This window comes from Podarcis gaigeae (genome assembly GCF_964106915.1).
Source record: "Podarcis gaigeae genome assembly, chromosome: 8".
NCBI lineage: Eukaryota > Metazoa > Chordata > Lepidosauria > Squamata > Lacertidae > Podarcis > Podarcis gaigeae.
Window position 1 is genome coordinate 88,110,307 of NC_139684.1, and position 12,502 is coordinate 88,122,808.

Below are 12,502 nucleotides of genomic sequence, written 5' to 3' on the forward strand. Positions count from 1 at the left end.
CTCTGGAATCACCTCCGACGTGATTAACAACCTGAGCCTCTGATAAGGCTCCAAGCACGTTCCCCCATTTGCAGAGTATCCAGCACAGGGAAGGACGAGATAGTATGAGCTACATTGCAAAGAATTTTATTCCTAACTATGCAGACAGAAAAGAAATAAACATGCTCTCTCTGTGAAAGCAGAGAGCAACTGAAAAACAAAGGAACAGGAAACCAGTAAACATCATATCCGTCTCCTGTCTTCCGTGAGACTTCCAACAGTCTGGAATGCCTCTGGAATGTGAACAGAGTCCTGTGACTCCAAGCACTGCACCAGTGGCACAAACAGAAACTAACAGAGTCTTGCTGGGGAAGAGTCAAAGGTGTCTCCCCCTCCTGCTGCAACAAGCTCCCCTCCCGGCTGGTCTCCCAGAACCAGGAGAGGCATGAAAAGGGCGTAGGAGAGGTTGGCTTCATGCAGGCGCAATCTTCGCTTGCTTGGGGGAAGCCCCAGAGAGGAGGGGACTTAGATGGCTGTGGAGAGGCTAGGTCTTTCAGTATCAGCAACTGATTTTCATGGAGGAATGAGCTGCTCTGCTCATTAGTTCCTGACACTCAACCAAGTCTGTGGATATATATATTTATTTTGCTAATAAAGAATTACCATATTTTTTGCTCTATAAGACTCACTCCCCCCCCCCCCAAATAAAAGTAAGTGTGCGTCTTATGGAGGAAATGCAGGCTGCGCAGCTATCCCAGAAGCCAGAACAGCAAGAGGGATTGCTGCTTTCATCCCTCTTGCTGTTCTGGCTTCTGAGATTCAGAATATTTTTTTTCTTGTTTTCCTCCTCCAAAAACTAGGTGCGTCTTGTGGTCTGGTGTGTCTTATAGAGTGAAAAATACGGTAGCTCCGTCTTTGAACTGTGTGCTTGCTGACCGGCACTCACCTGTGACAGGAGAAGAGTCACACTGTCTCTCACATGATTCTTTCTTGGTTCAGGGGGTTTGCAACCAGCGGGCTCTGCCCAAAATTTGGCCGTCTCTGAATGGCTCTCTTCCCCTCGTCCCAAGGCAAGTGGTTTTGAACGGCTGGCTGCAATTGGAGATGTGGAATATGGCTGCTCCCTTTCCTTTTACACTTTCCTTCTCCTCCTTTTCCCCGTTCTTCAGACCTTCCACGCACTGCTGCGGGAAAGGCATTCACTCAGTTTTTGATGGCTGCATTTGACCTGCAGTGATATTGGGTTTCATATTTTTTTTAATGACTGACATGCAATGGCATCCGGAATTTGAGCACCCGACCGCGTGCAAGGTTTTATATGTGAATCTTGCCCAAACTATTCATGAGAGGCCTGCAAGGCTAAGCCTCTCAAACATTTGCATTTGTACATTTGCATTTGGAGGAAAATCAGGTTCAAAATCCGAACGTTTTTGCTTTTCCGTTGTGATTTTAAATACCTGCGGCTGCTCTGAGCATTTCACAGAACTGATTTTCTAGAAGCAATGCAGTTCTGCTTGTGGAGAGGAAAAGCCACACCAAAAGTAATAATAATAATAATAATAATAATTTTTATTTATAACCCGCCCTCCCCAGCCGAAGCCGGGCTCAGGGCGGCTAACAACAATAAAATAGTACAACATACCAAAATCATTCATTATAAAATTAACTCAAATCAAACTGATGGCAACCACTGGGCCAGAGCTCTGCAAAGATTGCCAAAGGAGGGGGGTCAGGCTGTGCCCTGACCAAAGGCCTGGTGGAACAGCTCCGTCTTGCAGGCCCTGCGGAAAGATCTCAAGTCCTGCAGGGCCCTAGTCTCTTGTGACAGAGCGTTCCACCAGGCCGGGGCCACGGCCGAAAAAGCCCTGGCTCTAGTTGAGGCCAGCCTAACCTCCCTGTGGCCCGGGACCTCCAAGATGTTTTTGTTTGCAGACCGTAAGGTCCTCCATGGGACGTACCAGGAGAGGCGGTCCCATAGATACGAGGGTCTTAGGCCGTATAGGGCTTTAAAGGTTAAAACCAGCACCTTAAACCTGATCCTGTACTCCACCGGGAGCCAGTGCAGCTGGTATAGCACCGGGTGAATGTGATCCTGCAGCGAGGACCCCGTAAGGAGTCTCGCTGCGACATTCTGCACCCTCTGGAGTTTCTGGGTCAGTCTCAAGGGCAGCCCCACGTAGAGCGAGTTACAATAATCCAGTCTGGAGGTGACCGTCGCGTGGATCACAGTGGCTAGGTCAGGGTGAGAGAGGTAAGGAGCCAACTGCTTAGTTTGGCGGAGATGAAAAAATGCCGCCTTTGTTATAGCCGCAATCTGCACCTCCATGGAAAGGGAGGTGTCAAAGATTACGCCCAAACTCTTAACGGAGGGTGCTGGCACTAATTGCACTCCCGCAAGAGATTGGAGTTGCCCCCCCCCCATCCCATATCATCCCGTCCCAGCCAAGGCAGCTTAATGAAAATTGGAGCTGATTGCAGCTGATTGAAATTGTTGCAAAGTGTAGGATTGGGGTGGCGGCAGAGAGAAAATGGGATGCGATTCTTTGGCCAGGGATGGAAGAAGTGAGAAGGATAGACGAGGGGGAAGAGATCCCCGGGGCTTATGGACCCGAAACTTGATGTTTGTGTGGCTTCCTGGCTTGAAGAGCTCTCTTGAATCTTTAACTGCTGTAAGGCAGGCAGAAGTTCATCAGGTGCTGTTTCTTTTACCGTGCAAAGGGGGAGAAGCTGCAAGTCCAGCATACAGACCTGCCTGGCACACATCAGAGGAGCGGGTGTACCCTTCAAAGGGGGGGGGGCACCCAAGGCTTCTCCTCTAACACGCCCCCCCCCCCCGGTTGTCTCTGTTCCCTGCAGATCCCCAGCTGATTCCACCTTCTGGCGAGAGGAAGAATGGCGGCGAATGGACGGACGTCAAGATCTGAGCTCTGTTTGGGGGCCCCCAGTGGGAACAAGGCATGGCCAGACCGGAGCCTGAGGTGGGAAGTTCTCTCTCTCTCCCCCCCCACATCCCATCCGCCACTGCAGAGCAAAATTGCAGAGCGTAGTTGAACTGCGGAACTCCTTGCCACAGGAAACAGCAATGGCCACCAACCTGGGCAGCTTAAAAAGAGGATCAAACAAACCCATGGAGGAAGAGAGGCTACTATCAAAGGCTAAGCAGGGTGGATTTGATTTAAATCAAATCAATTGAAATCACATTTTAAATCACGTTTTAAATCATTAGTCAGTAAGGCTTGATTTAAATCTCTTTTTTTTTTCCCCAGACTCATTCTTGCTGGTATAATCTTAATATTTACAACCAGATGAGGGAACGATAAATTTTCAGAGTAGTTTTTACGGTTCTATCAAAAATTACTGATTTGGTTATACGATTAGAAATACGTAGACCAGATAATTATGAAATTATGGCAAGGTTTAATAAGTTAACTGCTTATATTTGGACAACTTTTCTGCTGTACTTTGTTGGAAGGAGAAAAACAACCATTTCCTTACTAGCAATTTAAACATTTAACTAAAGCAATAACATTATAGTGTGTGTATCCATGTTTGTTAACTGACGTTAACTGACACACCTTAGACTGAGTTTTAAGCACACAAGGAAAACTTAAAACAAATCCTGATTTCCTGATGAATAGCCTTTGGACTACAATGGAACTTAAATAGAAAACAATCTTTAGAAAGATGTTTTTCCTCCAAAAACCTTTTATTTTAAAAATCCGTTTAAAAAGAAAACACTGATTAAAAAAAATCAGATTAAATTTTAAAAAATCCGTTTAATTTTTTTAAAAAATCGGATTAATTTTTGTTAAAAATACAATTTTTTATTTTTTAAAAATTGATTTTTATCCACCCTGCTTGCCAGGACGGCTGTTCTCTGCTTCCATGGTCAGAAGCAGCAATGCTTCTGCATCTGTGTTGCCAGAAGCCACAGGAGGGGAAGAGGGTCTTGTGTTCAAATCCTGTGGGTTTCCCATTGGGGCATCTGGTTGGCCACTGTGGGAACAGGAGACTGGACTAGGTGGGCCTTTGGCCTGCGCTTGCAACCAGACTCTTCTTACTTTCGTATGGAACCTCCAGGTCTCAACGCAGGCATCCTGATCAAATTTGCAGATTGCACCAAACTGGGAGGGGTGGCTAACACCCCAGAGGACAGGATCACACTTCAAAACGACCTTGACAGATTAGAGAACTGGGCCAAAACAAACAAGATGAATTTTAACAGGGAGAAATGTAAAGTATTGCACTTGGGCAAAAAAAATGAGAGGCACAAATACAAGATGGGTGACACCTGGCTTGAGAGCAGTACATGTGAAAAGGATCTAGGAGTCTTGGTTGACCACAAACTTGACATGAGCCAACAGTGTGACGCGGCAGCTAAAAAAGCCAATTGAATTCTGGGCTGCATCCATAGGAGTATAGCATCTAGATCAAGGGAAGTAATGGTGCCACTGTATTCTGCTCTGGTCAGACCTCACCTGGAGTACTGTGTCCAGTTCTGGGCACCACAGTTCAAGAAGGACACTGACAAACTGGAACGTGTCCAGAGGAGGGCAACCAAAATGGTCAAAGGCCTGGAAACGATGCCTTATGAGGAACGGCTAAGGGAGCTGGGCATGTTTAGCCTGGAGAAGAGGAGGTTAAGGGGTGATATGATAGCCATGCTCAAATATATAAAAGGATGTCACATAGAGGAGGGAGAAAGGTTGTTTTCTGCTGCTCAAGAGAAGCGGACACGGAGCAATGGATCCAAACTACAAGAAAGAAGATTCCACCTAGACATTAGGAAGAACTTCCTGACAGTAAGAGCTGTTTGACAGTGGAATTTGCTGCCAAGGAGTGTGGTGGAGTCTCCTTCTTTGGAGGTCTTTAAGCAGAGGCTTGACAACCATATGTCAGGAGTGCTCTGATGGTGTTTCCTGCTTGGCAGGGGGTTGGACTCGATGGCCCTTGTGGTCTCTTCCAACTCGATGATTCTATGATTCTACCTGGATCCCTCGGTTCTCAGGGGTATTTGGCCACTGTGAGAACAGGAGGCTTGACTAGCTGGGCCATTTGTCTGATGCCATAGTATAGACTCTTCCTCTATGTTCTAATGATGTTCCCCATGGCTGGGATGGTCTTCTTCTTCCAAGGGGCCCAAATCCTAGGTCTGTTTCCCACGTCCATCCATTTTCGCAGCAGCCGGAGTCCCATAAATTTAGCAATCAAAGCATTATTCTGTCCATCTTCCAAATGCATTTATTAGGAACAGTCCCATGGTTTTTTCAGTAAATGCCATATTTTTAGTAATGCCATAGAATCGTAGAGTTGTTTTGTTAAACCCCATTTGTTGGGGTGAGTTGCATTTCTCCTGGGGAAGGGGGTAAATTCTCTACAGATGAGTTTTTTAAATTTTTAATGGGATGGATGTTCCCCAAGTGCACAAGGGTTTTGCTATTCTGGGCAACAAAAAACCGGCTTGTGTGTTGCAGTGGTCAGATCGTTGGACTAGGACAGGGGTTAGCAACATGCGGCCCATGGACCAGATACGGCCCACAAACACAGTTTTACTGGCCCACGAGCTGCCCCCGAACTGAGTCGCCTGCTCGGCACTGCGCTAACGTGGCACAGCGTGGTGTGGGGACTCGCCGAGTGGCGCCAAAAATCCCGTCTGCGCATGTCCAGACGCCAAAAATCGCTTCTGTGCAGGTGCAATTTCCGCCGTCTAGGCATGCGCAGACGCAATTTGCGGCACCATCAACATGCGCAGATGCATTTTCCTGCGTTGCGCTGTGCTGGTCCGGCCCATGGATGATCGCCATGGGAGTGATCCAGCCCATGGCCGGTAAACTTTGCCACCCCTGAACTAGGACATGGGTAGGTAAACTAAGGCCCGGGGGCCGGATGCGGCCCGATCGCCTTCTAAATCTGGCCCGCGGACGGTCCGGGAATCAACGTGTTTTTACATGAGTAGAATGTGTCCTTTTATTGAAAATGCATCTCTGGGTTATTTGTGGGGCATAGGAATTTGTTCACCCCCCAAAAAAAAATATAGTCCAGCCCCCCACAAGGTCTGAGGGACAGGGGACCGGCCCCCTGCTGAAAAAGTTTGCTGACCCCTGGACTAGGACATGGGAGGCCAGGGTTCGAATCCCACCCCCCTCAGCCATGAAATTGACCACCTTGGTCCGGCTGATGCCTCTCAGTCCAGTCTACCTCGCAGGGGTGTTGTGGGGATAAAATGAGGAGAGGGAGAACAACGTTAAACCACCTTGAGGTACTCGGAGGAAAAGTTGGGACAGAAATGCAATAAAACAATAATAATAGACAACGCTGCTTCTTTCCCTCTCCACCAATTTAATCTGGATTTACCCATGGCTGGGGGAAATCCAATAAAGTTCTTTGGAACAACAGCATCCGCAACCCAAATCCTGTTGCCGACGTTTCCATTTGCAATATCTCAGCACTTCTCTTAACAATATCAAGTCCCCTGGAGCCTTCCGAAGTTGAATTTCAGAGTGGGGCATGTCTGTGCATGCAGACTAAGGGATTGTGCAGTGTGCAGCAGCAGCTGCTGCTGATAATGCATTTTGGAATCCTAGAACTGCCGAGTTGGGGGGGTGACCCCGAGGGTCATCTAGTCTAGCCCCCCTGTGACGCAGAAATCAGACCTAAATAATCCTTGGCATTCGGACACGAAATCTATTGTTTAAAAATCTAAAGTGAAGGAGAGTCTGCCGCTTTCTGAGGGTGTTTGACCGTCGAACGGCTGGCAGAAAGTCATTCCTGTAGCGTAGTCAGAATCTCATCATTTGAATCCATTGGTTCGGGTCTGTTTTCCATGTGACAGTCCTTTGGATATTTTAAGATAGAGGGACACGGGTGGCGCTGTGGTCTAAACCACTGAGCCTCTTGGGCAGGAGTCAGCAAACTTTTTCAGCAGGGGGCCGGTCCACTGTCCCTCGGACCTTGCTGGGGGCCGGACTATATTTTTGAAGGGGGAAAAAAGAACGAATTCTTATGTCCCACAAATAACCCAGAGATGCATTTTAAATAAAAGGACACATTCTACTCATATAAAAACACGCTGATTCCTGGACCGTCTGCGAGCTGGATTTAGAAGGCGATTGGGCCGGATCCAGCCCGCCTTAGTTTGCTTACCCCTGATTTATAGGGTCTCCCCACCCCCACCCCCCAGTTTCCTCCCTCTAAAATATGCTTTTGTAATAAATACTACTACTACTACTAATAATAGTAATTTATTTATTTATACCCCACCCATCTGGCTGAGTTTCCCCAGCCACTCTGGGCGGCTCCCAATCAAGAGTTAAAAACAATACAGCATCAAATATTAAAAACTTCCCTGAACAGGGCTGCCGTCAGATGTCTTTTAAAGAGAAGATAGCTGCTTATTTCCTTGACATCTGATGGGAGGGCATTCCACAGGGCGGGCGCCACCACCGAGAAGGCCCTCTGTCTGGTTCCCTGTAACGTTGCTTCTCACAGTTAGGGAGCCGCCAGAAGGCCCTCGGCGATAGACCTCAGTGTCCGGGCAGAACGATGGGGGTGGAGACGCTCCTTCAGATATACTGAACTGAGGCCATTTAGAGCTTTAAAGGTCAGCACCAACACTTTGAATTGTGCTCGGAAACGTACTGGGAGCCAATGTAGGTCTTTCAAGACCGGTGTTATGTGGTCTCGGCGGCCGCTCCCAGTCACCAGTCTAGCTGCCGCATTCTGGATTAGTTGTAGTTTCCGGGTCACCTTCAAAGGTAGCCCCACGTAGAGCGCATTGCAGTAGTCCAAGCAAGAGATAACCAGAGCATGCACCACTGGTGAGACAGTCTGCGGGCAGGTAGGGTCTCATCCTGCGGACCAGATGGAGCTGGTAAACAGCTGCCCTGGACACAGAATTGACCTGCGCCTCCACGGACAGCGGTGAGTCCAAAATGACTCTCGGGCTGCCCACCTGGTCCTTCAGGGGCACAGTTACCCCATTCAGGACCAGGGAGTCCCCCACACCTGCCTGCCTCCTGTCCCCCCAAAATAGTACTTCTGTCTTGTCAGGATTCAACCTCAATCTGTTAGCCACCATCCATCCATTGTACTTCTGCAAACTTCAGAGTTTCTTTTCCCCTAGCAGGCTGATGCCCCCCCCCCCACCATTGTGGGTTGGTGACATCATTTTGTCCACAGAAAATGAGTACGTGGAGAATTGCGCTCGCTGCTCATATATATATGAGTTTTAGTGCCCAGACCAACCCCGCTCTTGGCTTCTAAATCAATAGCGGATGGGCTATTGCAGGGTAATTGAATACAGCAGGCTTCAGCCATCTGTATTCGCAGAGGGATGGAAGACCAGGACTGGTTTCAAGCCTGCCTCCAGGCAGCTCTTTGCCCGTTCCTGCCTTTGGGCCTTTAAAAGAAAAAGGGAAAAAGCATTTTTTTATTAAATCTTACCCGTATAACCCAAATAACAGAAGAGAGCCTCGTGAGAGAAGAACGCATTAAAAGCTAAACCGAATTGAGCCTGGCATGGGATGACCATGCTCTTAAAGCATATCGTTTTTTCTCCCAAGAATCCTAGTTTTGCTAAGGGTGGGAACCATAGCACTGTGGGGGGTAAACTGCAGTTGGGGAAAAACAATTTTTAAAAAATATATTCATTGGTTTTTCAAAGATTTTGTTGAAGCAAATCAAACACATCGCAGAATGGCAGAATTCTACGAGTTGTCAGGAAATCTTCAGCCATGGTTCCTGCATGGCAGGGGGTTGGTCTAGATGACTTTGGGGGTCCCGACCGACTCCACATGTCTAAGGCAAATCTGGGCATGTGCCGAGTGCCTTTCCCTAACTGAGGAGTAACAGATTGAGGTTGAATCCTGACAAGACAGAAGGACTGTTTTTGGGGGACAGGGGGCAGACGGGTGTGGAGGACTCCCTGGTCCTGAATGGGGTAACTATGTCCCTGAAGGACTAGGTACGCAGCCTGCGAGTCATTTTGGACTCACACCTGTCCATGGAGGCGCAGGTCAGTTCTGTGTCCAGGGCAGCTGTCTACCAGCTCCATCTGGTACGCAGGATGAGACCCTCCCTGCCCGCAGACTGTCTCACCAGAGTGGTGCATGCTCTGGTTATCTCCCGCTTGGACTATTGCAATGCGCTCTGCGTGGGGCTACCTTTGAAGGTGACCAGGAAACTGCAACTAATCCAGAATGTGGCAGCTAGACTGGTGACTGGGAGCAGCTGCCGAGACCACATAACACCAATTCTGAAAGACCTACATGTGTTTGTTTCTGAGCACAATTCAAAGTTTGGTACTGACCTTTAAAGCCCTAAATGGCCTCGGTCCAGTATATCTGAAGGAGCGTCTCCACCCCCATCGTTCAGCCCGGACACGGAGGTCCAGATCCGAGGGACTTCTTGCGGTTCCCTCCCTGCAAGAAGCAAAGCTACAGGGAACCAGGCAGAGGGCCTTCTCGGTAGTGGCGCCCTCCCTGTGGAACACCCCCCCCACCAGATGTCAAAGAGAAGAACAACTACCAAACTTTTAGAAGACATCTGAAGGCAGCCCTGTTTAGGGAAGCTTTTAATGTCTGATGTTTTTTCGTGTTTTTAATATTCTGTTGGGAGCCGCCCAGAGTGGCTGGGGAGGCCCAGCCAGATGGGTGGGGTATAATTAATAGATGATGATGATGTAGCCAGTTCTGGGCACATGGCTTTTGAGGAACGGTCTCCCAGGGGGATTAAGCCACCCCACTCCCAGATTTAAAACAAGCGCTCTCTCTTTTTCTTTCCTCAGATCGGAGCTGGGACTTGCAGCTCACCCCTCCTGCGCGTCCCTCCAACCTCCCGGCCTCTCGCCAGGCAGCGAATCAGCAGCAGGAGCAAAGTCCTGCCTTCGTGGACTGGATCGGGGGCTGAGCTGGGGCTGCCAGGGGGGGCCACGCAAAGAGGCTGGGAGGTGAGTTCGGGTCCCGTTTTCGAAATGCGACGCATCAGTTCGCCTGGGTGGTCTGCGATTCTGCAGCTGTGGCACACAGAAGGGCAATTTTGGTGCCGAGTGCGAATCCTGCCCCGAACGCAGTGCCCCAGCAGCTCCATCACCCCATGGCATTGTGGGTAGAAAGCACGGAGGCCGCTTTGACCATTCTGTCGGCCATCTTGTGCTACGTGGCATGTTTCTTTTCCCACAATGCCTCGGGGCAAGTGCCAGCTGGTGGTAGCCCAAAATAATATGGAGGGCAATGTTCTGGTCGCCTCATCTCAAAAAGAATATTGTGGAGTTGGCAAAGGTTCAGAAAAGGGTGACCGAAACAAAAAAAGGGAGTGGAACGGCTCCCTTATGAAGAAACCTGTTTTTTTATCTTTTTAATGGTTTCATTGCATGGTTTTGTGGGATGTGAAACACAAGAGCAGTCAAGTACAACCTTCCTAGAGTATAAGCAAGTTCACAATTTAGCAGAGTAACATTCCCCTTTTTAAACTGACAGCGGATGCGTTAGCTCAGGCTCAGGCTATAATAACTGTTCTGGTATTTTCCCCTTATTCCCTCATAAAAGATAAGACACGACACAGTCTTCTATAAAAGTATAAAAAAGAATTTACTCACATTCTGTTCACAATCAGATGGCAGACTTTGCTTAGAAAAGTAACATACGCCTGGAAACTATCTCATAAAGAGACAGTCCCTTTGTCCTCTCTTGGCTGTACTTGACTGCTCTTGTGTTTCACATCCCACACATCCCACGCTCTCCCACAACTCGTGTTCAGAAGCATAGCTGCCTCCTCTATGAACATGTCTAATTCTCTTCTAAAGCTATCCAGGCCGGTGGCCGTCACTGCCTCCAGTGGCAATGAGTTCCATAGTTCAACTATGTGCTCCGCGAAGAATTCCTTTGTGCTACCTGCCCTGAATATTTCAGCATTCAGCTTCATTGCATCGCCTCTATAGGAGAGAGGGAGAGCCCAGATTCTTATAGGGGAAGATTTTCATCTTGCCTCCCAAAAATTGCTTTCCGTGACTTTTGCCCGCATTTCAGAGCATCGCGGGATCTAAAGGCCTTTTCCTATTTTCTCTCCCTCCCCAGGTTGAATTTCCGGACTGCACATCACTCCTCCGCTCTCTCTCCCTTCACAATGGTGCTGCCCATAACAATTTGAGGGGTGGGGCCAGCAGCCCCTGCCCCGGACCCTCCTTCACGCCTCCCGCGGGGTGGGAGAGTTACGCTCCGCGCTTGCCGAGGTCTCACCCATGTGCTGTTTCTACTGGATTCTCACTCGTGGACCCCCGCCTTTCTTTTCTACGAAGCTCGCTCCCGTTTTTCTAAACCGTGTTCCGCAATTTTCTAATAAACAGAGTTGGAAACCAGCGATGGACAGGGTGGCACCGGGAAGCTCCCTAAAAAGGGGTGTCTGTCTGTGTCTGTGTGGCTTCTTTCCATAGCTGTCAACCGTCCCTTATTTGGCGGGAAAGTCCCTTATCCCAGCGCTGTGTCCCGCTGCTGTCCTTTATTGATGATGTCCCTTAAATTTCCCGGGTTTCAAAGGAAGCAGCTCCTCTCCCTCCCTCCCTGCCGGCCAGGGAGGAGTGAGGCTCCAACTGTGTTGCTTGGCTGCGTTGCTCACCCAATAAGGAGTCTCAGAACGACTGGGGGGTGGAGCTTGCATGCCTTGTGCCGATCAAATTGGCCGCCTTGCTTGGGGACTCGCCTTTGCTCAGCGTTTCCCAGCAGAGAGGTGACGGTGGTTTTCCTTGCTGCATCCCCTTTGCCGGGTTGCTGCGCTGTGGGAACCACCGCTTGAGGCTTTGTTTGGCTGCTGGCTGGGCTTTCTGCCTTTGGCTCAGAGGGGTTCAGAAGTTGAACATACCTGGGCTCTGAAAATCCCTTAATTTGGCTGCTGATCCCTTATTTTCGAGGCTGCTGGTCCCTTATTTTCAAATCTGTTTTTTTTATAAAAAATGAATTTTTATTAATTTACATCAAACACAAAAAAACAAAAAACATATTAGTTTCACATCAAACTTTCACAACTTATTCCTTTTCAGGACTTCAGCTTTTCCGTAAATCATCCATGGTTGTTATTTAAATTACGCATTTCTTAATTTTATATTGACATTATTTATATCTTTCTTTTTATTCCCTTTAGACAATATTTCTTAATCTTTCACAGTGCTTCTTTAAACCCCACTAGCGTTATCTGTCCCTCACTTATATGTTCCAGATATTCCACAAATTTCCCCCAGTCCTCGATGAACTTTTGGTCTCTTAAGTATCTGAGCTTTCCTGTCAGTTTGTCTAGCTCCGCATAGTCCAACAGCTTCATTCTCCATTCTCCCACAGTCGGTATTTCCTGTTGTTTCCATTTCTGGGCCAGTAACACTCTTGCTGCTGTTACTGCATATATTTTCAAATCTGTAAGTTGACAGCTATGCTTCTTTCCAGAACGAGTAAAGGATAACATGAACCAAGCCGTTTCTTAATAATGACCCCCCAAACTCCGTCGGCTGAAGCCTGGCAATAAAAGGGGAACCAAATCA

The 12,502-nt window shown here is 48.4% G+C and overlaps 1 protein-coding gene across 1 annotated transcript in view; it reads left to right on the forward strand.

Moving 5' to 3' along the window:
• Window positions 1-11,377, forward strand: part of LOC310851433 (leucine-rich repeat and fibronectin type III domain-containing protein 1-like protein) — a 67,768-nt gene extending 56,391 nt beyond the window's left edge. The window contains exons 4-6 of the mRNA XM_083753845.1: window positions 2,836-2,957; window positions 9,764-9,925; window positions 11,052-11,377. Coding sequence (XP_083609971.1) covers window positions 2,836-2,903 — 68 coding nt within the window. The 3' untranslated portion in view covers window positions 2,904-2,957; window positions 9,764-9,925; window positions 11,052-11,377. The remainder of the gene's footprint in view (window positions 1-2,835; window positions 2,958-9,763; window positions 9,926-11,051) is intronic.
• Window positions 11,378-12,502: the final 1,125 nt, after the last annotated feature.